Source organism: Dipodomys ordii, unplaced genomic scaffold (assembly GCF_000151885.1).
Source record: "Dipodomys ordii isolate 6190 unplaced genomic scaffold, Dord_2.0 Scaffold114, whole genome shotgun sequence".
Lineage (NCBI taxonomy): Eukaryota > Metazoa > Chordata > Mammalia > Rodentia > Heteromyidae > Dipodomys > Dipodomys ordii.
The window spans coordinates 1,798,527-1,822,863 of NW_012267330.1; the positions used below are offsets into that span (position 1 = coordinate 1,798,527).

Below are 24,337 nucleotides of genomic sequence, written 5' to 3' on the forward strand. Positions count from 1 at the left end.
GCTTTTGCTGTGTCCCATAGATTTCTTTATTATATATATTTATTTTCATTTAGTTGTAGGAACTTTTTTAAAATATTTATTTTTTATTGTGAAAATACAGTTGTAAGAACTTTTTAATTTCTTCTTTAATTTCTTCTGTGACCCAGGTGTTGTTGAGAAATGTGCTGTTCAATCTCCATATAGTTAAGTAATTGAGAACTAGCTTGATTCCATTGTGGTCGATAGAATACAGGGAGTTATGTCGATCCTCTTGTATTTGCTTATATTCTTTGTGTGAACTATGCTATTATCTATTTTAGAGAAAGTTCCAATGGCTTTTGAGAAGAAAGTGTACTGGATGTTGTTGGGTGGAAAACTGGATTTCTGTTATGTCTATTAGGGATATGGTGTCATTTACTTCAGAGGATTCTCTGCTAATCCTCTGGTTGGTAAACCTGTCCTTTGGTGAGAGTGGAGTATTATGGTATTGGATCTATTTTTTTCTTTAAGTCTGAGAGTATTTGTTTAATGTATTTGGGCACACCAATGTTTGGTGAGTATAAATTGATGGTGATGTCCTGTTCTTGGATTGTTCCCTGTAGTGTCTGTCCTTCTTTGTCTTTTTGTACTGATTTTAATGAAAAGTTTATTTTGTCAGATATCAAGATGGCAACTCCTGCCTTCTTGCTGGGAGTATTTGCATGAAGTTCTTCCTCCATCCCTTCCCTCAGTGTTTGTTTTTATCTTTGGCTGTGAGCCGGGTTTGTTGAAGACAACAAATGGATGGATCTTGTCTTTGGATCTAATCTGCAAATCTTCTTTTGATTGGTGAATTGAGTCCATTAATATTTATGGTTATAATGGAGCGATTCATTGTGTTTCCTGTCATTTTCTTGCTTTCCTAAGTTTTTCTTTCCTTTCCTCCTGTGCTTACTAAATTGGTCTCCTAGTGATATCTGTCTGATGTGGTTCCCTGATCTTGATTGTTTTCTTTGGACTGTATTCCCCCTCTTAATATTTCTTGAAGTGCTGGCTTATTGTTTATAAATTCATTTAGTTTTTCATTTTAGTTTCTCCATCAAATGTGAATGCTAGCTTCGCTGGATATACCAGTCTGGGTTAACAGTTATTGGTTCTCAGGGCCAGATAGTACATTCCCAGGCTTTCCTTGCATTCAGTGTCTGTGTGGAGAAATCTGCAGTGATTTTTATTTTTTTCCCCATTGTAGTATATAGTTCCTTCTTTGCTTTTGCCACATGCAAGATCATTTGTTGTTCAGATCTAGCATTTTTACTATGATGAGACTAGAAGCGTTCCTCCTGGATCCTGTTTGTTAGGTGGTCTATATGATTCTGATATATGGTGAGATTTTCTCTTTTAAGATTGGGGAACTCATCCCTCTATTCTGGTATTCCTCTCCTTCATTGATCCCAAGTATATAAAGATTAAATTTCTTGGCATTGTCTGCATGTTCTTGGTTAATTTTGAGTGTTTTTTTCAAATCTGTGACTTTTTTTTCTCCAGCTGCTGCATTTTGTCTTTGGTACCTGACATTCTATTTTCCATCCCATTCGCGCTGTTAACCATGGATTCCATTGCATGATGGAAATGGACCCACTTATGAGTTCAATATCAGTTCTCAGTGTTAATTTCATCTTTTATCAAGGTGTGTACTGCATCTATTCTTGACTGCCTCTCTTTTTTTTAAGATCCTAGAGCTCTTTTGGTATTATCTGTCTTCTTTGAATTGCTGATCCATTTCTCACTTTAATGCTTGGGCCATTTCCTTTCTCATCTCTTAGATGTAACATTTGTCTTCCATTTCTTCTTTGCTTTCACTGGAGTTCTTCCCTGAGGGGTTAGATGATATGTTGTCTTGGTTATTTATGAGTCTTGTCATTTTTCGCTGTGATTTTTGCATGAGGATTCAGGGATTATCAGAGTCGCATCCTAAGCTCTGACTGTTTGGGTCAATAGGTGGCAGTCTTCACTTGGTTCTGGGTTGGTTCCCAGGTCAGTTGTTAAGGCCTTTGTCCAGCCTTGGTTCCCAGGCTTGGCAGGTTCTGTCAGGGGGAAGGGCTGTCCTCCGGTTGCTAGTCGGCCCCACTGTTAGTCTGACCTGGCAGGAGAGTCCCCTACCAGCTGCCTTGTCCCTGGGCAGGTTCTGGGGTCCTGGGGGCGGGAGGAGGGGGGCGGGGTAAGTCCTTCGGATCTTTGGGCTGATCCGCGCCCTCGGCAGGCAGGTTTGATCTTGGGACTGGTTGTGGGCTGGCCAGTGGTGCTGCGGGAATTCTCTGGGGCCTCAGCCTGTCAGCGCTGTCCAGGGCCCATTCTGTGGGCGTTTTCTGTGCCTGGATTCTGCAGTCCCTGCTGGTCCTGAAATCCCCAGCCCGGGGCGGGGCGGCGGGGGTGGGGGTGGGGGCATTGTCTTGGCTGGTGCAGTGCAGGCCCATGCTCTGGAGGGAGGGGAAGGGGGAGGGGGGTCTTCACGAGTATCCCTCTTTGGGTATGCAGTCCATGAGCGATTTTTTCTCTTTTCTCCTTCAGTTCCTGTAGTTCTCTCTTGTTCAGCTTTTCATTGTTGTCAGTCGGGGGGGGGGGAGGTGTGCATGTTGAGATTCTCCCTTCTCTCTTTTCAGTTGGAGAGAGTTAGGGGTGACTCCCTATTGTTTCGGTGACATATTCGACTTACATCTAGTTTGGCAGGTTTTTAAAAAAGAGAAACAAACAGGCATCTTCCGAATGTTGACTATGAATAGAATCAACTTAGCCTAGAACAAAGAAAACTACACTTACTTGCCTCTGATAAGGGTTGCAGTTTGGGGAAGTGCCAATTAAGCAGTCGAAAATAAATGTGCTTAAAGGTTTCATAGAATGGTAGCTGAAATCCTAGCTTCTCAGTAGGCTGGGATCTGAGTATAGAAGTTCAAAACCAGCCAAGGCAGAAAAGTCCCCGAGTCTCTCATCTTCAATTAATCACCAAAAAAAGCTGAAAGTGGAGCTGTGGCACAAGAGGTAGAGCACCAGCACTGTCCAAGAAAGCTAAAAGACAGACCTTGAATTCAAGCCTTGGTACAGGCACAATTAAATAAGTAAATAAACAAATAAATACAATGGTAGCTCTGTTTATAGCTTTGGGAGGTTGGAAATTACATCCCTTCTTAGTGAGGAATTGTGATGGGTGGTGACAGAAGTTAGGGTATTTTGGAAGCTATTGGGTGCAATATTAGTCTTCAGGCAGTTTGGGGTGAGAAGTCCTGTATACATGTGAGACCTTGTCTTGCAAATGAAAGAAAGAAGGCAGGCAGAAAGGGAGGAGGGAGGGAGGGGAAAAAGATAAGGGACAGGGACAGGGAAAGGAAAGAGAAAAATAACTCATTGGCCTCCCAACTCAATTTAAGTGCCACAAACCAATGCTATTCCATTTTGGTTTTGTTCATTACCTTGACATATGTAACTTCAGTTTCAATTCCTAAGAATGTATCATAGAAAATATGAAAATATATGTCTTCCAGGCTCATGCCTGTATCCTAGGTACTCAAGAGGCTGAGATTTGAGGATCATGATTCCAATCCTGCTGAGGAAGAAAAGTCCATGAGACTCTTATCTCCAATTAACCATCAAAAAGCTGGAAGCAGAGGTGTGGCTCAAGTGGTTTATGCCTAGCCTCGAGCAAAAAAACTTTGGGAGGGCACCCAGGCTCTGAGTTCAAGCTCCAAAATCAACGGAAGAAAGGAAGGAAGGCAGGAAGGAAGGAAGGAAGGAAGGAAGGAAAGAAGTAAAGAGAAATTAAAGAGTGAAACATATGTGTATCACCTTTATAATAACAAAAACAAAAAACCTTCAAAGCTGGACATTGGTGGTCTGTAATCCTAGCTATTCAGGAAGCTGAGATCTGAGGATCTTGGACCAAAGTACAGGAGACTTATGTCAAAAAAGGAGGAGGAAGAGGAGGAGGAGGAGGAGGAGGAGGAGAAGGAGGAGGAGGAGGAGAACAACAATGATGATGATGAAGATCCATAAAAAGGCTTTTATGTCACAGCAGGCTTTTATCTATAATACCTACTACCATGACTGATCCAGGGTCCCACAATGATGGAAGGTGGAAGGTACATTTATTTTCATATTTATTTCTTTTTGGCAGTACTGGGATTTGAACTCAGGATCTCACACTTGCTAGGCAGGAGCTCTACCACTTGAACCACGTTCCTAGTCTTTTAATACCTTAGGTTAGTTTTTGGATAGAGTCTCATTTTTGGCCCAGGGCTGGCCTCTGATAGTGATCCTCTTACCTCCATCTCCTGAGTAGCTAGGATAACACATATATGCCACCATGCCTGGCTTGCAAACTTTTTGCCTGGACTGGCCTCAGGGTGAGATCTCCTGATAGAGATCAGGATCCCCAAGTAACAGGGATTAAAAGTATAAGCCATTGTACTTGGCTAGGGTACATTTAAATATTGTAATTCCATTAAATAGTCATGTTTTGTTTTATTCACATATCCAATTGGCATTTGTAACTACACAAAAGGATGTGGACAGGAAGAAGAATGAGGTTGGGGACAGACATCAGACATCTGTTCATTGATCTGGATGAGCTGGTACCTCCACAACCCACCCTGTGACTGGAGCCATCCCAAGCAACCAGGACAGTGGACAGAGGCCTAGCCTCTCTCTGTCTCTCTGTCTCTCTCTGTCTCTCTTTCTCTTTCCCTCTCCTTCTCCATACCTTCTATCTCCAATCCCACACTCCACAGCTAAAATATCACTTTCCCATCAAGCTAACAAATAATTTTTAGAGTGTTGATACCAGGAGAATCGAGAAAGGAAGGCTGGGAGAATGCAGTCAGACTATCCAATGTATATATGTGAGAATGGAACTAGGACAATTTAAGTGGCTGGGAGGGGGAGGGGTTGGAAGAATGACAGGAGTGACATTGGTCATGATGCATTGTACGCAGCAACTGATATACTGAATTGAAACTTCTCTGCACAACTACTTAAAGATAATAAAAATAGGATAATCATATTCATATGCTGAATCAAAGGATAATAAAGTAACAAAAATTAGACACCTGCTGCTGTTTGGGGATGCATTTTGCAACATGTGGGCTTTTTGTGGAACTAGGGCTTAAAATCAAGGTGTAGGTGCTGTTCCTGAGGTTCTTGCTCAAGGATAGTACTTTATCACTTAAGCCACATGCCACATATTTTGGTGGTTAGAGATAAAAAGCTCATGGACTTCCTACCTGGTCTGGCTTTGAACCAAAATCCTCAGTTCTCAGCCTCCTGAGTAGCAAGTGTGAGAAAAACTGTCTTTTCTACGAAAGTGTGTTGCTTAAAAGTTCTTGCTTTGTAAAACTAGAAGTGGATCCCTGTTAGTCACCATGCACTAATATCAACTCAAAATGGATCAAAAACTTCAGCATCAGACCTGAAACTTTGAAACGGATGCAAGAGGGCATAGAAGAAACACCAGAACTCATAGGCATAGGCAGAAATTTTTTGAAATAAGTCCCAGAGGCACAGCAGATAGAAGAGAGACTTGACAAAAATGTATCTGCACAATAAAGGGCATAGTTACTAAACCAGAAAGGCAGCCAACAGACTGGGAGAAAATCTTTACTAAAAATACATCTGACAAAGGCCTAATACACAAAATATACAAGGAGACTCCCCCAAGCTAATAAGCCAGTAACTAAACTGGAGTGACCTCTCAGAAGAAGTAAGAATGGTGAAGTAACACATGAGGAAATATTCATCATCCCTGGCCATAAAGGAAATGAAAATCGAAAAACTCAGGGCTGTTCTACCTCACCCCAGTTAGATTGCCAACATCATACATTTGAACAACAAATGTTGGCAGGGGTGTGGGAGAAAAAGAACTCTCCTGCACTATTGGTGGGAATGTAAACTAGTATAACCTCTCTGAACAGCAGTCTAGAGATTCCTCAAAAAAACTAATCCTAGATCTTCCCTACGATCCAGCCATACCACTCCTGAGCATCTACCTAGAATATCAGGAGCCAGGACACCATAAAGATACTTGCACATCCGTGTTCATTGCTGCACTATTCAGAAGAGCCAAATTATAGATGCTTATAGATGCCCTACACCAGATGAGTGGATCCAAAAAATGCAGTAGCCATACACAATGGAATTTTACACAGCCATTAGAAAGAACAGTATTATGTTACTTTCCGTGAAATGGGTGGACATAGAACAAATCACGTTGAGCTAAACCAAGCTCAGAGACAAACAGCACATGTTTTCTCTCATATGAGTAAGCTAGACATAAGTTATACAGGACTCTAGGCATTCACACACAGTGTGAACAAAGGAGGATACTCAGGAGAGAATCACAAAGGAGCAATGCCTATGTACATCTGATCATATATCAAAATGAACTCCAGGAAATAGAAACAGAGTTTTTCTTTGTTGCTATTTTTATTTTCTTTTCCTTTTGTCTTGTTTGTTCCTTTATCTGTCTTTGGGAGGGTAAGAGGGACACGGAAATGGAAGGACAAAGGGTGAACAAATGCAGCAGTGGTACTCATGAGACATTATGTTAAAAATGAACTATACATCTGGGGTGTGGGGACTGGAGGGAAAAACAGAGAGAGTGAGGGGAGTGGTAACATTCTCTAAAAAAGAAGTGTACTCTATACCTGACCTGTAATCCTTCTGCACATCCTCTTTATAATAAAAATGAAACAAAAATATTAAAAAGTTCCACTTTTGGCCTTGTGGCTTTATTAAGGAAGAAACTGCTTTGGGATAAGAAAGGATTTTAAAAATGTAAGGTTTCGTCTTAAACTGGTTTCTTTTCAAGATGAAATTAAGATATACTTCAGATGGTTCAAGAAATCACAGAGGGTATGGGTATGTTTTGACTTTACTTATATACAGTTAATCTTATTTCAAAGTCACCTTATGTAATTATATTGTACCCTATTCAAACTAGCCAATCATGAGCAGATTGTGAACCTGAGCTCAACCAATCTGGGCAGCGGGGCAGGGCTTGCTGTTTTAGGGATAAATAGGGGTCATCCTGCATGTCCTGTGTGCTCGCTGGCCAGAATTTTGGCTGCTAGCATACCCTTCTGCAGAAGTTTTGTCTTACTAGGACAATTCACGATTTTTCTGTCCATGGTTGTGACTCCAATAGGGATGAGCCAGTGCCTGGCTAGCATGTGTTATTCTTAAACCTTAAATCGTGTGTGTGTGATAGGAGGTGGAGGAGAAAGAAAGTAGGAGAAAAATGAGGGAAGGGGTAACAAGTTTGACAAGAAATGCACTGATTACCTTACTTATGTAACTGTAACCCTTCTGTACATCACCTTGACAATAAAAAAATTAATTAAAAAATGTGTGCGTGACAAGAAATGTACTCTTAAATATGTAACTGTAACCCGTTTGTACATCACCTTAACAAATTAAAAATATGTGCATTTTCTTGTTTTGTTTTGTTGTCATTTATTTTTTTGAGACAGGATCTTATGATGTACCTCAGGCTGGCATATGCTCACAATAACCAACCAGGTTGTTTCTGTTTGCTACTTTGTTTTCTCTGTCTAGATGTAATGTGGAGATGAAAATGCTGCCCAGTTCTACAACCTTTTTTTCTTGTAAATTTTGCTAAATGTAGCTGGTTTATTTTTTTAATTGTTATTATAAAGGTGATGTATAGAGGGGGTTACAGTTTCATAAATCAGAGAGAGTACATTTATGTCACCCCTTCCTTCGCTTTCTCCAGTTTTCAGTTGCTGGGTTTTTTTCTAAACAAAGTGTGTGTGTGAGAGAGAGACAAAGAGAGAGAGTATGTTAACTATAGTTAAAATGTTAATCTAGAAGGAAAAGCTCATTATAAAACATACTTTGCTTTAGCAGCAAACAACAGTTATATAATTGTAATGCTTAAATCACTATTGATTAGCTAGGTTGTTATTCTATTAGTCTGCTAATTAGTAACACTGTCTTAGTCTGCTAGAATTGTCAAAACAAAATACTTTAGATTGAGTGGCTTCAGCAGCCGGGATTTCTTTTCTCACACTTCCAGTGGCTGCAAGTCCATGATCTGGGTGTCCTCATGTCTTGCTCTTTTTGTAACAGGACAAGTCATGTTGGACTAACTCCCTACCCTTAGGATCTTATTTCACCTCAGCTATTTCTTTAAATGCCCTGCCTTTAGTACAGTCATACTAGGGGCTGGTGCTTCACATATTTTAGGAAGACATGATACCAATCCATTAAAAAGATCTACTTGTAGATGAAGGAGAAATCTGAAGGCAGACATTGGTACTGGGAGACTAAGTCCTCAGTTACCAAACTGGTCTTAAGAAATAATAATCTATGAGGCCAGAGGAAGAGACCCCATTTGAGGAGCAGGTACTAGTGGAGAGGGAGGGCTAATGGGGTGAATGAGGATGACTAGGGTTGAAGTAGAATGCTTGCATGCTGGAAAAGAGAAAAATGAAACCTGTTGAAGTTGCTTTAGGAAGGAGGGAAAGGATGTGATAGATGGGTGAGATTGTTCAGAATTTACCACATGCATGTGTGAAAATATCACTGTGAATTCCATAATGTGTATATGCCAATAAATAAAAACAAAATAATAAAATAATAAAAACAAGTAACATAGCAGCAAATTCTTGAGGAACCGAGGAAAATACAGGATTAAAAAATAGTATGCTGGATGAAGCACATTTTAACTTTCATAGAGGACATTGGGAAAGATTCATTCCTCTCTCACCTGCCCCTTCCCCCAGCATCAGAGCGAGGCTGGAAGAGCTGACATCAGCTCAGTAGGGGCTTCAGTGACTTGCTGCTAGTGACTGGCTCTAACATAACATAATCTCAGGAAAAAAATCCCTCCTTTGTGATACTAGTGTTGGGATTTAATCTGGAACTGATATAAACTGGAATTGATAACATTTTTTGTGGCCAACTGCTGTTGGACACAGGCTGAGATAATTCAAAGGGAGGATGGTTCTTCTAAAACACAGTGCTGAGGCTGGGAAGGTGGCTCAGTGGTAGAGCGCTTGCCTTGCATGCCTGAGGCCCTGGGTTCGATCCCCCAGCACCACATAAGCAAAAAAGGAAAAAAGCCGGAAGTGGCACTGTGGCTCAAGTGGTAGAGCGCTAGCCTTGAGCTGAAGAGCTGAGGGACAGCGCCCAGGCCCAGAGTTCAGACCCCCGACCGGACCCCCCCCCCCAAAAAAAACCTAAAACAGTGCTGGCACCACTGCAAACCATGAGCTTAACCCTTCCTCTCTTCACACACAAAACCCCATGTGATCAAATACCTAAATGGGAGAGCTAAAACTATAAAATTCTTGAAGAAAAACATTCCCATGAATTTGGTAATGGATTCAATATGACAAAATGCATAAGCAGCAAAAGAAAACATAAAGGCAATTCTGCCAAAATGATGTAAATGGAACTTCAAAATACTACTGGGCCAGGTGTCAGTGGCTTACATCTATAATCCTAGCTACTCAGAAGGCTGCAGTCTGAGGATCTCAGTTCAGAGCAGGCCCAGGCAGACAAATCTAAGGAATTCTTATCTTCAAATACTCAGCAAAAAGTCAGAAGTGGGGTATGGTTCATGTGGTAGAGCACCAGCCCTGAGTGAAAAAACTAAGCAGAACTTGAGGTCTTGAGTTCAAACCCCAATATCCACAAACAAAACAAAACGATACTATTGTGAATGCAAGAATAATGTATATAATTATATTTATGTAAATATTATATATTATGTCTAGTTTACAATAGCTACTGTGCATGAATGAGTAGAGTACCTTTTGTGGACTGGAATTGTGTCTCTCCAAAATATGTGACATTCCAGTCCCCAATAATAACTATATATAAAGACAGAGCCTTTAAAGAAGCAATTGAGGTAAAACAAGATTGTAAGAGTGGAGCTATAGCAGAACAGGACTAGTGTCCTTACAAAAAGAGGAAGAAACCATGCACCAGTGGCTCAAGCCTATAGTCTTAGCTACTCAGGAGGCTGAGATTTGAGGATGATAGTTGAAAGCCAGCCCAGGCAGACTTATCTCTAAGCCAGAAGTGGAGTTGTTCTTAAGTGGTAGAATGCTAGCCTTGAACAAAAAAGCTTAAGGAGTTTCCAGGCCCTGAGAGTTCAAGCCCTAGGACTGGAAGAGAGAGAGAGGGAGAGAGAAATAGAGAGGTGGGGGGAGACAGACAGACACAGAGACAGACACAGAGAGACAGAGACAGAGAGAGAGAGACCATCAATTCACATATGCAGAAAAAGACCATATTGTATGCAATATTTGTATACCTTACATACAAGGTTCTTTTCAGCCATCTTTTCATATATCTGAAAAGAGACTAGTATATAAAATATATAAAGAATTCTTTGAACTCTATAATTTTTTTAAATAGGCAAAGAATCTGAGCTTATTTCTCTGAGGAAGAAAAGCACATGCCAAATAACCACTCAAAAAGTTGCTCAATACTATTCCTCCTTTGGGAAGTGCAAGTCAAACCCTCAAATGAGACACCTCTTCACATTCACTAAGGTGACTAGTGGATGCATAACAAAGGAAAACATGATTCCTATTGGTAAAAAGAGAGGAACTGAACCCTGTACATCACTGGCAGTAATGTCCAGTGATGTCACTGCTGTGGAAAACAGTGTGGGGTGCCTCAAGAAATTAAATACAAGTCAGGCACTGAGGACTCACACCTGGAATCCTAGCTACTCAGGCAACTGAAATCTGAGGATTAAGGTTCAAAGCCAGCCTGGCCAGAAAGTCTATGAGACTCTTCAGTTAATCACCAAAATAAACAAAAAAACGGAAGTAGAGCTGTGGCTCAAATAGTAGAGTACTAGCCTTGAGAACACACACACACACACACACACACACACACAACCACACACAACCACACACACTCAACCACACACAAAAATAACCCCCAAAAAACCTCAGGGAAAGCATCCAGGTCTAAATTCAAGTCCCAATATGGGCACACGCACAGACAGACAGAAAGACACACACACACACACACACACACACACAGAACATTAACCCACCTTTAAATGAATTACGGTTGGGGTATAGCTCAGTGATGAAATGCTTGCCTAGCATGTACAAGGCTTTGGGTTCAATCCTCAGTATTACGTGCACACATACAAAGGGAAAATTCTAATTAGCTGCACAGGATGGTACATGCTTGTAATCCCAGCTAGTCAGGATGTGGAGGTAGGAGGATCATGAGTTTGAGGCTAGCCTTGGATAAGGAGAACTTGTCTCAACAATAAAATACAAATGAAAGGGCTGGAAGAATGCCTTAAATGACAGAATGCTTGTCTAGATTGTGCCAGGCCCTGGGTGCAATCCCTAGTGCCACAAAGAAAGAATATTCTGATATATGCTATGCTGTGGACTAAATTGTGCCCCCACCTGTAGTTCATATGTTGAAATCCTACCCTCTCACATCTTGGTATTCAAATATATGACCTTTGAGAGGAATGAGGTTTAAATTAGGAGAGGTGAGGTACGAGAGTGGGAATCTCATGGTGGGACTTTAGTCCAAGGAAAAGAAGAGCCTGGCACTCTGACTCACACTTGTAATCCTTGTTACTCAAGAAGTTGAGACCTGGGGGGTCACCATTCAAAGCCAACCTAGGCAGAAATGTCTCTAAGACTTCATCTACATCACAAGCAGAAAGCCAAACTGGAGGTGGGGCTCAAATATTGGAGTGGCAGGGAGGTTGCATAACCCTGAATTCAAGCTCAAAGACCAGCACAAAAAAAAACCAGAAAAGAAGAGAAGCTAAGGTGTTTTCTTCTCTCTCACTCTGTCTCTCCCCTTTCTGAGGACACAGTAAGAAGTCTGGCAAACAGAGCCCAATCTTCCGGGTGGTCTAATCTCACACTTCCAACCTTCAGAACTGTGAAAAACATATGTCTGTTAATTAAGTCCCTCAAGCTTCCACATTTTATTACACCAGCCCAAGCTAAGAGATGAACTTTGAAGACACTATGATAAAATCAAGCCTGGGTATTAATATGAACCTTTTATCAGATTCATAATGTGACTCATAAACATTTTTCTGGTTCTGTGGATATTCTCATGATGTCCTTTGGTGTATAATTTCTTTTTATTTTTAAAATTTCCCCCTCCCTCAATTTTCTCCCTTTCCCTCCCCCTGTAATTATGAGATTTTGCTTTGTTTTGTTTTGCTAACAGTATTAATCTAACATCCACTAATTCTCTTGCATGCAGCTATCCAGTTGTATCCAGCAGCATTTAAAAAAATTCTTTGGCACTTATTTCAAATACCAACAGGGTTGAGTTCTGGGATCTCAGCTCTATTGGCATATGTTTATTCTATGCCTGCAGCACTTGGTAGTAGGTTTTGAAACATGAAACATTTCTCAGCACCCTGAGCCAGGTGCTGGTGATTAACATCTATAATCCTAGCTACACAGGAGGCTGAGACCTGGAAAATGTCAGCTTAAAGGCAGTCTGGAAAAAGTGTGAAGCTTTATTTAAAATTAAGCAGCAGATGCTAGATTGGAGACATGGCTCAAGTGGTAGAGTGCCAGGCTAGCAAGCAAACTATGTGAGAGAACAAGGCTCTGAGTTCAAGTCCTAGTACAGAAACAATTGTCCTGATTTAGCAAAGTTCCTTGAAATTCCAGGTGAATTTTAGGATAAACCATTTTACTTTTGAAAAAAAAAATACCAGTGGGCTTTTAACAGTAAGGTATTGAATCTATAGATAAATCCTCAGAGTATTTTTATTATAACAGTATTATCTTGCAACTAATGAACTCAGTATCTCTTTCCATTTATTTAGGTATTTATTTCAGCAACACTGTATACCAGTGGGCAGTTTCCTTGATTAAGTTTACTCCTAAGTATCTTATTCCTCTTGGTGCTATGTAAATTGAATTCCCTTTTGGATTGTTCATTGTTACTATAGACAATGAAATTTTGTGTCCTTTGGACATTACCGAATTCATTAAATAGCTCTTGCTGTGGATTCTTTAGTGGTTTTTACATTAGGTACATCATCTGTGAACAGATGTGACCTTGTTGTTCTCCCAATTTGCATGTGTTTTCTTTTTTTGCCTAATTTCCCTGTCCAGAACTTGCAGAACTACGGTTTGATTGAAGGTGTTAAAAGTGCCCATCTTTGCTGATTCTATGAGGAAAGTTTCCAACCTTCCGCACTGAGTATGCTATGTGTGCAGTGTGTGTGCACACATGCATGTATGCTAGTACTGAGACTCAAAACTCAAGGCCTTGAGCTCTTGCTTGGCTTTTTCACTCAAAGCTGGTATTCTACCACTAGAGCCACACCTCTACTTCCAGCATTTCACTGGCAAATTGACATAGTTTACCAGTGCAACCATCTGGTCCTGTCTTTTCTTTATTAGGATTTTTGTTGTTTGAACTCTGGGCCTGGGCACTGTCCCTGAACTCAAGGAAAATGCTCTACCACTTGAGCAATACTGCCACTTCTAGAAAGGTTTTGATGAATAGAAGTTCTCTCTCCTTTGTTATAGATCTGCTCTGATTTTCTCTTTTGTCACTCTTTGTGGTTTGCACATTTATAAGGACTTCTTTCTTGATAACTAAGGATCCAACAAAGTTCATAATATTCTCTTACAATTCATTTTATTTATATATTTTGTAGAATATTTTATTTCTACATTTCTGTTCTATTTTCTTTCATAATGCCTTCTTAATTTTGTTGATATTTTTAAAGAACCTAGTTTGGGACCTGCCAGGCACTCACCTGGAAGAATCCAACTTTGAGGTCATACAAGTTTTGTGGGGATTTTTGGGGCTAGTACTGGGGCTTGAACTTGGGGCCTAGGCACTGTCACTTAACTTTCTCACTCAATGATGGCACTTTACCACTTGAGATGCAGCTTCACTGGCTTTTAAGAGTTAATTAGAAATAAGAGTCTCGGGGCTGGGAAGGTGGCTAGTGGTAGAGCACTTGCCTTGCATGCTCGAGGCCCTGGGTTCCTCAGCACCACATAAGAAAAAAGCCGGAAGTGGCGCTGTGGCTCAAGTGGTAGAGTGCTAGCCTTGAGCTGAAGAGCTGAGGGACAGCGCCCAGGCCCAGAGTTCAGGCTCCACAACCGGACCCCCCCCCGCCAAAAAAAGAAGAGTCTCACAGATTTTCTTGCCTGGGCCAGGCTGGCTCTGAACTGGAATCCTCAGATCTCAGCCTCCTGAGTAGCTAGAATTAGACATGAGCCACTGGCAACCAGCCAGACAAGACTTTAGACAAAGGCCTATTCCCTGCCAGGGTATGCAACTTCTACCAAGGACTTGGCTTTTGTGCTCTCAATACATAAAAGCTGAATGACTGACCACACAGTTTTAAAGAAGAGAGGCAGAAGTTTATTTTGTTGAGCAGACCTTATTTTCATTATAGTACCAGGAAATTGGTTCTCATTTCCCTTTGGATGCAGAGATTCTGCAGACATTTAAAACCTCAATGCTGTTCCCAACGCACCAGACATAGCTGCATTTAGGAACAGAATTACAGTAAAGTAGGAGAGTTATAAACTACATTCTTTCCAAGCTTTGTCCCCATTTTCCCTTTACTTCATTTCCATGGATTATTGTTTGGAAAACAATGAGTACTTGAAAATGTTTTGTTCCAAAGGCCAACATTATTTTGCGTTCTATTTATCTACATGGGACCTGGAGGCGATGCATAATCCAATGGGCTCATGTCCTAGTTCATGGTCCAGTCACTCAGGCCTTCCCATTGGCCACTGCATTGCTGGCAACCTGGGAAAGACTCAGGAGAGGGCCTGTTTAAGCTGTACAGGCTACTTCTGGGGAATGTGTAGCTGTCTGAGGCTGTTTGTGGTGGGTTTATTTTTTGGGGGGTAGGGGGAGGTAATGGCTGTTACTCAATGATACTAAACAAGATCCTCTACATATCCACAGACTCACAGCCAAGTCACAACACAGAAGTGGTTTCTCTATCACAGAGAGAAAACCAAAAACCAAATAAAGAGTGAAAAATGTGCCACCTCCAGACACTCTGTAGTGTCGGTAATGACCTGAGCTTTCATGTCTGGATTGTTTGGATTCAGTCAGCTAATTAATCACCAAGTCCTAATCAAAATCTTTTCTCACTATGTTAAGGCATAGAAAACATGAATTTATATAAAAACTGCTGGATTACCTAACCAGACATGACAAACTATGTTTGATTAACTGTGATCATTAAAAAAATGCCCTCAAAACATCAAGTACTGTAAAAACTATTAAAATTACACAATGAATGTGGATCTATGTAACTTAGCACATAGTATACTCTCCATCTTTCACTTCTGTCCACTTTTGTTTCAAGACATTTTCTACCAGGTGTTTCTACTGATTCAATTTCTACAAACTCCATTCAGGAAAGTAGAACTCTACATTCAAATATTTCTTTTAATTAAGCCAAATTAGGAGTGACTATCTTAGAAAAGGCCTACTTTGATGTTTCTAACTGTAGTCACAGGGGACAGTGTTGTCTGGCTTGACATACACCTGACCATCTGGCAAAGGAGACTCTCTTCCCCTATCACTTGGACTCTCTCCCTTCCAAAACTGCACTCCTGTTGCCAGTTCTTAGACCCTGAAACCAGGTCAGTGTTGTTCAGGAAGAGCTTTAACGTTCAAACATGAGGATGTCAGGAGAGTACAGGAAATTTAGCTTAGTTTACAGAAATTGTTTCTTAACATTTGGGAAGGCCCAACACCAACAAACATCTTCATGTTCAGTTTGAAATCCAACATTCTGATGGAATCACAATTTCATCAATCTAGAAAAAGCCAACTTGTTACCACTCTCAATGTGAGTGTTGAATAAATATACTTTTGATTACACCCAGGAGTCTAGATAAAGACCCTGGCCATGGCATATCCACCGCCCCAGACCTCAGTCAAATACATTGTTCACAAAACATAGAAATAGATCCACATTGTTGCATGGCATTTCGATATGCCATATTATTTCATATTATGTTATAAAGTGATTTAGAAAGGAAAATTTCCACTACGACATGAGAAAAAAATTTACATCCAAATGCTAGCTAAGACCACCATATTGAACAGTTTCCAGAAGCCTGAACATTTGGGTCCATCAGCTATTAGTTCCTAGGGAAAAAATTTCTCACCTCTCTTTTCAGACATAGTACATTTTCTTATAGTAGAGGCTACAGACAAAGCTCATCAGGACCATATTTTAGTGGTAACATCATTTCCTGGGCATTTGGTTAACTTAGAGAGGTGATTAAGCCCCACAAAGTAAGGAAAGAAACAGACAGAGGGGCACAGACCACTTCAGAAGCAAGCTGGGATTGGTGCTACTCAGCACCAAGTACAAAAACTTCTGTCTGGGTGCTGACAGATGGGGCGCAGAGCTGAAGGAACCAGCCCTCCACAGGGAACAGTTTTACTTCATGCCTTCTTTCTCTGCAGAGTATGCCTAAGAGACCTGGTAGTAAGACAAGAAGGAAGCCAGCAAAGAGCCAGCATGTAGAGCATATGCTAGCGACCTGACCATTTCCTGCTCTACCTCCCAGACAAGGCTGGGGAGAATTACATTTCTGCCTGCAGCTGTAGACAGCAGTGGGAGTGCCTCTAAAAGCTTAATTAAATGTGGAGATGATGCCTGAACAGGTGTTTCTTGATTTCAGCGATCCTATCCTATCAGATGCTCAGACCAGGGAGAGGCAAGTAGAAAACCACCTCATCCAGCCACCTTGGGACCTTTCCCAACTCAAATCAACTCATCAGTCAAGTTCTCTTTTAAGCTGTGCTCCCCAACTTGTTATGAAATTATGAAAGCCAATCCAAAAGCACCTTCAAATGACTGGGAAGCTTCTATGCTAATTTCTACATTTAAAAATGGAAAAAAATAGAAATCTGTGGTTAATATTTTGACTTTTAAAAAGACTGCATATCAAATTGTTACCTGGCTTAGAATGGTGAGGATTTAGCTAAGCATTTACCTCATCCTTGTTTTTGTTTTTATTGTGTTTTTGTGCAGTGCAAGAAAAGCTTTCTGCAAGCAAGAAAAGCATTCTGCTCCTGAACCATAGCCCAGCCCCTTCCTAGTTTTAAAAAGCAGCAATCTCAAAAACAGCAAACCCATAAGCCAGAAGGCTTATGGTGCTGGTGCTGCCGTACCTTGTGGCCAGGGCAGATGGTACCACATGCCCCAAGAATTCCACAGGGATGACGTAGGCTGTCACTGTGAAGACACACAAGGCAAAGACGGAAGGTTATGATACATCATAACACAGCCATGCCACCTCAGAATTGGTGTAGAGAGCTAAAATAAACAGTACGTAAGACAGGGTATATGAGTTCCAGAGTCAGAATCCTTTTTGATCTCTGATCCTGAGAACTTTTAAATTTTGTCAGCTTTTTTTTTCCTGTGTTAGTACTGGGCTTGAACTCAGGACCTCGCACTATCCCTTAGCATTTTTGCTCAAGGCTAGCACTTGAGCCAAATTCTACTCCTAGTTTTTGCTGTCTAATAGGAAAGAAGCGTCTCATAAACTTTCCTGCTCAGGAACCATAATCTTCAGATCTGTTTCCTAAGTAGCTAGGATTATAGGTATGAGCCACTGACAACCAATCAATCTGGATATTTTTTGTAGAGGAAAATCCAGGCCAATTTTCCTGTGTCTGAGAAAAAAGCCCTGAAAAAGAAAAGGGGAAGTGATGTAACAAGCAACCAAGGAGCCTGAAGCCTGAGCCTTCGTAGCTCGATCACCAGAGGAGCTTATTATGGCTGTGCCCAGTTGGAAAATTGCTAAGATTTTTTTTTCTTTTTAGAAAGTGAGAAGAAAAAGTAAAGACTTTCATAAATACAAAAATTGTTTACAAAATAATTACCTAGAAAGTTCCCTGGGACTAGGTAGGGAATAGGAATATGTTTTCCTTTCAAATTAGCCACAACGGTACTACTGGTGGTTCATAAAGCAGAACGACCACTTTGTAGTTTTCCTCCCCAGCACACCTCAGAGCCCTTTCTAGGCCTGCTATTTTCCCTACCTTTCCCAACCCCCGCCCCCCAAATTAATTTGCTGAGCCATTGTACCAAGTCAACCCTGAAGACACATGACTACTAACTGGGGTTCAATCAAAATCAAACCTAAGGCCTGGGAAGAGAGTGGGTAGAGGACATGAGAAGCATGTTGGCATATACCTCCAGGCACGGAGTATGGATGAAGCTTCTGCTAGCCTGACCCAGACCTAGTGCAGTAAACTGAGGTAAGGAAGCATGTGGTGGCTCCCAGCCTGCTTCCAGGACGGCACAGCATGTGTGTGCTCTTGTGTGTGGGCACAAAGGACTCTGCTTCTTCTAGTTGCTGCTGTCATTTCTCCATATGGCAACAAGATTGCTCTTTTTCTTTTTCCTCGCTCTTTACAGAGTCCCAAAATATCAGCCACTTCTTCTGAGGTACAAATCTAGCAGAGCCTTAACCCCAAAGATCCAGCGCCTAAGGCGTATAGAAGTCAAAATCAATGCTCAGAATCAAGAGGTGTGGCACACCTGCTCAGTCAGTTCATCAGCAGTTGTATAGACAGATCAGAAAAAACAAAAACAAAAAACCTAGCATTTAGTACAAAAACTGTTTTTCAAATGGTGTCATTTCCTGTCTCCTTCCAGGGCTCATAATTCTTCACGTTTCTGAGATCCTATGAAAAAGAACAATGGACAATAAAACATTACTCTTCAATTATAAAAATACAAAATGGACATAGTCCACAACCTGATCTATATACTCTTGCCTCCTTTTAATTTTTTTTTTTTTTTGCCGGTCCTGGGGCTTGAACTCAAGGCCTGGGCTCTGGCTTCAAGCCTCTATGTGCTCAAGTCTAGCACTCTACCACTTGAGCCACAGAGCCACCTCTGGCTTTTTCTCTTGATGTGGTACTGGGGAATGGAGTCCGGGGCTTCATGAATGCTAGGCAAGCACTCTATTGCTAAGCCACATTCCCAGCCCCTCCTTTCAAATTTAGGACTTTATATTAAAATTTGAAAGCAAAAACATAATAAAGGAGACAGCTTTATTTTAAAAAACACTGAAATAAAGCTGAGCATTGGTGGCTCACTCTTTAATTCTAGTTACTCAAGATATGAGTAACTAGGATATGAAGATTATGGTTCACAGCCTGCCTGGGGCAATGGGGGCAAGAGGGGATTATGTGAGATCTTACTTCCAATTAACTACCAAAAAGCCATAAAGGGTGCTGTGGCTCAAAGTGATAAAGCACTAGCCTTAAACACAAAAACTCATGGGCAGTGTCCAGGTCCTGAATTCAAGCCCTAGGACCCCGACTCACCCCCCCCCACACATTCTCCTCTCTCTCTCTCTCTCACATACACACACACACATACAAAACCGCACTGAAATAATGCAAAGTCAACTGAATTGTTTTCTCAAGTGCAGTATTAATACATAGTAATGTTCACACATTTTTGGTCAGTTGTCTTCTATTTCTTCTTTTTGGTGATACTGGTGTTTGAACACAGGGCTTCTCCCTTGCTCCACCACTTGAGCCAAGCCTCTAGCCTATCTAGTTCTATTTATTTTCAAGACTAGGTCTTGCTTTGTATACAGGCTCTCCTGGCCTGTGATCCTATTTGTGTTTCCCTGTGTGGCTGAGATAATACATGTGTGCCATTGGCTGACACTAGAGTCTCACAAATTTTATGTGCTCAGGCTTTAACCAAGATCCCTTAAATCTCTCACTCTCAAATAGCCAGGATTATAGATATGCACACCACTATGCTTGGCAAGAGTCTTTAAAACAAACAAACAAACAAAAAAACTTACTAGCACATAAACATGTTCTTATGTATCAGTATAGCTCATTCTTGGATGTTGAAACCATTTTTTAATAATGGTTTTGGTTTATAAAAATGGTAAAATAATTGCCTTCATCTGTGTTGTTTTCTTGTGGTGAATTGCTTCTCTATGATATACTCAGTAGAAGGGTTATTGAGGCAGAAGCACTTGCTGGGTTGTCCTGCTGCACCCAACAGCTTCGACAAGGCACACCACACAGTCTGTCCACCTTCTCCCCATGAATGGGGCTGCTTGTATGTCTCCCTGATTCCATGTAGTACACACTTAAGACAGATTTCTCCATTTGGATTGCTGTTTCCTCAAATTCCCTTGTGTTTCACTCTTGTTATGATGTGTGTTTGCATTCTTTGCCCATTTATCCAGAAATTGAGGTTTTAGTAATACATGTGAATAACATTTATGGTCAATATATAACTTTCTAGTTAATGTTATTATATAATCTTCAGAATGGACAAATGAAAAAGCAAAATAAAAAGCAGGCTATGACTGATGTTAAAGAAACTTTTTCTTTTCCTTTATTATTTTTTTTGCTTTAATAACAAATAGAAAATAGAAACATAAATACTTATCCAAAGACAAAGATTTATATTTACCTTTTTGGCTTGGCTCTTTTGTCTTTTCCTTATAGAGTGTGCCTGTTTCTTTTTCCTTCTGAAAGCGAATCTGTAGTTGTTTGATCTCTTGATCATAGTCCTGCCACTCTGGGACAATTCGCACTGCAGCTTCCAACTTGGGTTCTTTGGTCATTGGATTATTACACTGAAAATCCAACATATACACTTCAGCTAAGTTAAAGAAAAGGGTCATTATACAGAATTTAAAGGTGTTAGTAGTGGGCATGGTAGTATAGCTACTTGGGAGGCTAAGGAAGGAAGATCACAAGTTCAAAGCCAACCTAGGTTACATAATGACCTGGCATAAAAAGGGAAGGAAAGAAAAAAACGAAAGAGGAAAAGGAGAAAGGGAAAAGTAGGAAAGGGGGAAAGTGGGAAAAGAGGAGAGAAAGGAAGAAAAGGAAAAAAGGGATTGGGATAAAGGGAAGGGAAGAAATTAAGCAAAGATATTTTTGTCCCTTGATTACATGTACTAACTGGTCAACAACAAATAACCAAACCAAGCCTGAGCAACTAAAAGATATAGTAGAAGATATACATACATAAATATATATCTGGCAGTGGGCTATATAAGCTGTATTTCTTTCTACAAAGAAGTTATGGAAGTTATCAAAGATAGACAAAGTCAAAGTCCATCTGGAAAAATAACAAGGCACAGAGAAGAGCTGGCAGAGAAGTGGCTCTGCAGACAAGAAGCAATGCAAACAGTCCTGACGGGGGGCTGGGGCAGAAATAGGACTGCACTCCCCATAGCTTACCAAGTCAATGGTTTTTGCCCTCTTCTTAGAAGCATCATCACACCAGGTTTCACACCAAAGCCATTCTTGAGGGAGAGATTTGATTGGCACCTGATGGATCATGTTGTTGGGCAAATCCTGTTTGGAAAATAAAGCACAGAAATTTATAAATTTCCAGAGGAAATTCAAATACAAAATCAAAAACTCTTTCCCATTACATACATCTAGAATGCTTAAAACTTATCTAGACTTCCTTGTATGAAAGTAATTCAACAAAACTTATCCCTGCTCACTTTTGGAAGTCAAGTAAGTTTAGAGAGCTCTTTTAATACATAGCTTCCCCAAAAGCAACTCTGAATGTCCCTTGTCTACTGAGCCTTGCTCCCAAATAGATCAGGATAAACAACAAAATAGCTAGAAAATATATATAGTTAAAAAAATAAGGAAAAATGATACACTACGGAATAACGATTTACACAAAAGAAGGAACATAATGTAACACATGATAATATAAATAGAAAATGGCGGTCAAATTCTGCCTTGTTAATAATTACATTTATCCATAAATGGATTACATTGTTGAACTGAAAGTCACAATGAAATGACAGCTCACATATAAAATTAAGATTGACAGTAAATTTTGGTCAAATATGGAGTAACAGGATGTCTCACATTGCTGAGAGTATAAATCAGAACTACATTAAAAACCTAAAAGACAGCTTTCAGACCCTGAGTTCAAGCCCTAGTACCAGAACAGAACACACACACACACACACACACACACACAATTTAAGAAGTTTTAAGTTTGACTTAAGCAAAACAAAATGTTTAATTATGTGAAACTATGTTCTAAAACACTTAAACTACAATTTTGTATCTAAAAGATGTCTAGCGTTAATAGTTATTCATCTAGCTTTAAAACACATTATGTGGGGCTGGGAAGGTGGCTCAGTGGTAGAGCACTTGCCTTGCATGCCAGAGGCCCTGGGCTCGATTCCTCAGCACCACATAAGCAAAAAGAAAAAAGCTGGAAGTGGCACTGTGGCTCAAGTGGTAGGGCGCTAGCCTTGAGCTGAAGAGCTGAGGGACAGCGCCCAGGCCTAGAGTTCAGACCCCATGACCGGACCCAAAATAAATAAATAAATAAAATAAAATAAAACACATTTTCTGACACAGATAGAAAGGGAAACTGTAACACTTTATTGTATACTGTGAATCCTGAGTTATTTAGTTCATAAAGCTGAAAAAATGAATTGACTATAGCAGGCAGAGAAACAAATTTAATAGATGAAGTTGTAACAAATTAAAAAATAAGGTAATAGTCAGGTACCAGTGGCTCACATTTGCAATCCTAGCTACTCAGAAGGCTGAGATCTGAAGACTGCAGTTCAAGGCCAGCCCAGGCAGAAAAGTCTATGAGATTCATCTCCAGTTAACTATCAATAAGCTGCAAGTGGACCTACGGCTTAAGTGGTAGAGCACTAGCACTGAGCACACAGCACAAAGGCCCAAGGACCACTCGGGCCCTGAGTTCAAGCCCCAGAACCTGCATGACGAATGAATGACAAGATCATGTTTAGAAATACAGTATCCTCTTCCACCTCTTTAATTAATTACAAGCAGGTCTCTGACATTTTCCATTACTGGCTGATGTTCTGAGGCCAGATACAAATCTTTCACACACACATGCACATGGTCCATGAAACAAAAGGAAACAAGAGAATTGAAAAACAAATAATAATTCATTTTCTAAGACAATACACTCTATACCCCAATCTGAAAATGTTAACCATTAAAAAAAAAGTCACCTACCTGATCAAGATTTGAAAGGCTATTGGGATCCTGACTCAGACCTTGGTACTGTCCCCTGAGTCTGTCACCAGCAGCTATTTTCCTAAACTTCTTCAGATCCACAACATATAGTGCACTGAATAGAGAAGACCTGCTTGTTATAATCAACAATGGATTTATGGCAGAACTAACCCCACTGAAAAACAAAATAGGTCAGATTCCAGTTTTTCTTTGAAATGGTGAACTGAAAGATCACAGTAGAGTTAGGTTCATATGTGCTACTTCGTTCAAAGAAGTTAAAGAAAATTATTGGATAAACTATATCCTGCCATCACTTGCTCTCTTTAATCACTGTTACTGATTTGCCTTCTGAAAAAAAGTAATTTCTGAGAAAAGAGTTTTAGAGAATGTAGCAGATTTGGTGATAAGTGTTATAGTAACTCATAAAAAATGCATTTGCAAAGGATATCCTGTTGATGTTTAAACGCTACAGGGGAAAACCCCCCATGGTATTACAGTTATTTTGCACTAAAAGCAGGAAGATAAAACTGAAATCACTGAATCTCACCATTTATCTCTGGTCCTACAGGCCCATCTACCCTCCAAATCTTCCAAATTACACTTTTCTCAAAAAAGATAATGGAGTGTTCATTATAATGAAGGATACACTGCTTTACCTAAGATGTCTCTTGTGAATATATCCTACAAACATACATGAAATATGCAACATAGTATATATAACAGAAAAAAAACTAAATAATACCCTGGAATAATATGAAAAAAGTAATAAGGTATCTGTTTATATGTTGATATTAAGATCTGTAAGAAAATATTAAGTTAAAAAAAAGCAAGTTATAAAACAGTACAAAGAAGATGCATATTTTATATAAAAATAGACATTTCTAGCTGTTTGTCTAAAAATAAACTTTTTTTTGCCAGTCCTAGAGCTTGAACTCAGGGCTTGGGCACTGTCCCTGAGCTTCTTTTGCTCAAGGTTAGCACTCTGCCACTTGAGCCACAGCACCACTTCTGGCCTTTTCTGTTCATGTGGTACCGAGGAATCTAATCCAGGGCTTCATGCTTGCTAGGCAAGCACTCTACCAGTAAGCCACATTCCCAGCTCAAAAGAAACTTGTTAGGAAGTACTGGAGTTTGAACTCAGAGTCTTGTCCTTGCTCAGCAGGTGCTCCTACGACTAACCCCATGCCTCCAGACCTGTTTATATAAAAATTACTCTGAGAGGACAGGCAGTAAATAACTAATGGAGTTATCTGTTGTGGAGTGAGAACTAGATAAAAGAAAAAGGATAGGGCCTGGGAAGGTGGATCAG

General features: G+C 40.3%; 1 protein-coding gene across 1 annotated transcript in view; it reads right to left on the minus strand.

Annotated features, from left to right (window-relative positions):
* Positions 1–14,353: 14,353 nt before the first annotated feature.
* The window catches only part of Uggt1 (UDP-glucose glycoprotein glucosyltransferase 1), a 145,200-nt gene continuing 135,216 nt past the window's right edge, over positions 14,354–24,337 (minus strand). Inside the window, 4 exon segments of the mRNA XM_013028810.1 lie at positions 14,354–18,690; positions 20,459–20,624; positions 21,238–21,354; positions 23,029–23,143. Of these exon segments, the coding sequence (XP_012884264.1) occupies positions 18,665–18,690; positions 20,459–20,624; positions 21,238–21,354; positions 23,029–23,143 (424 nt within the window). The 3' untranslated portion in view covers positions 14,354–18,664.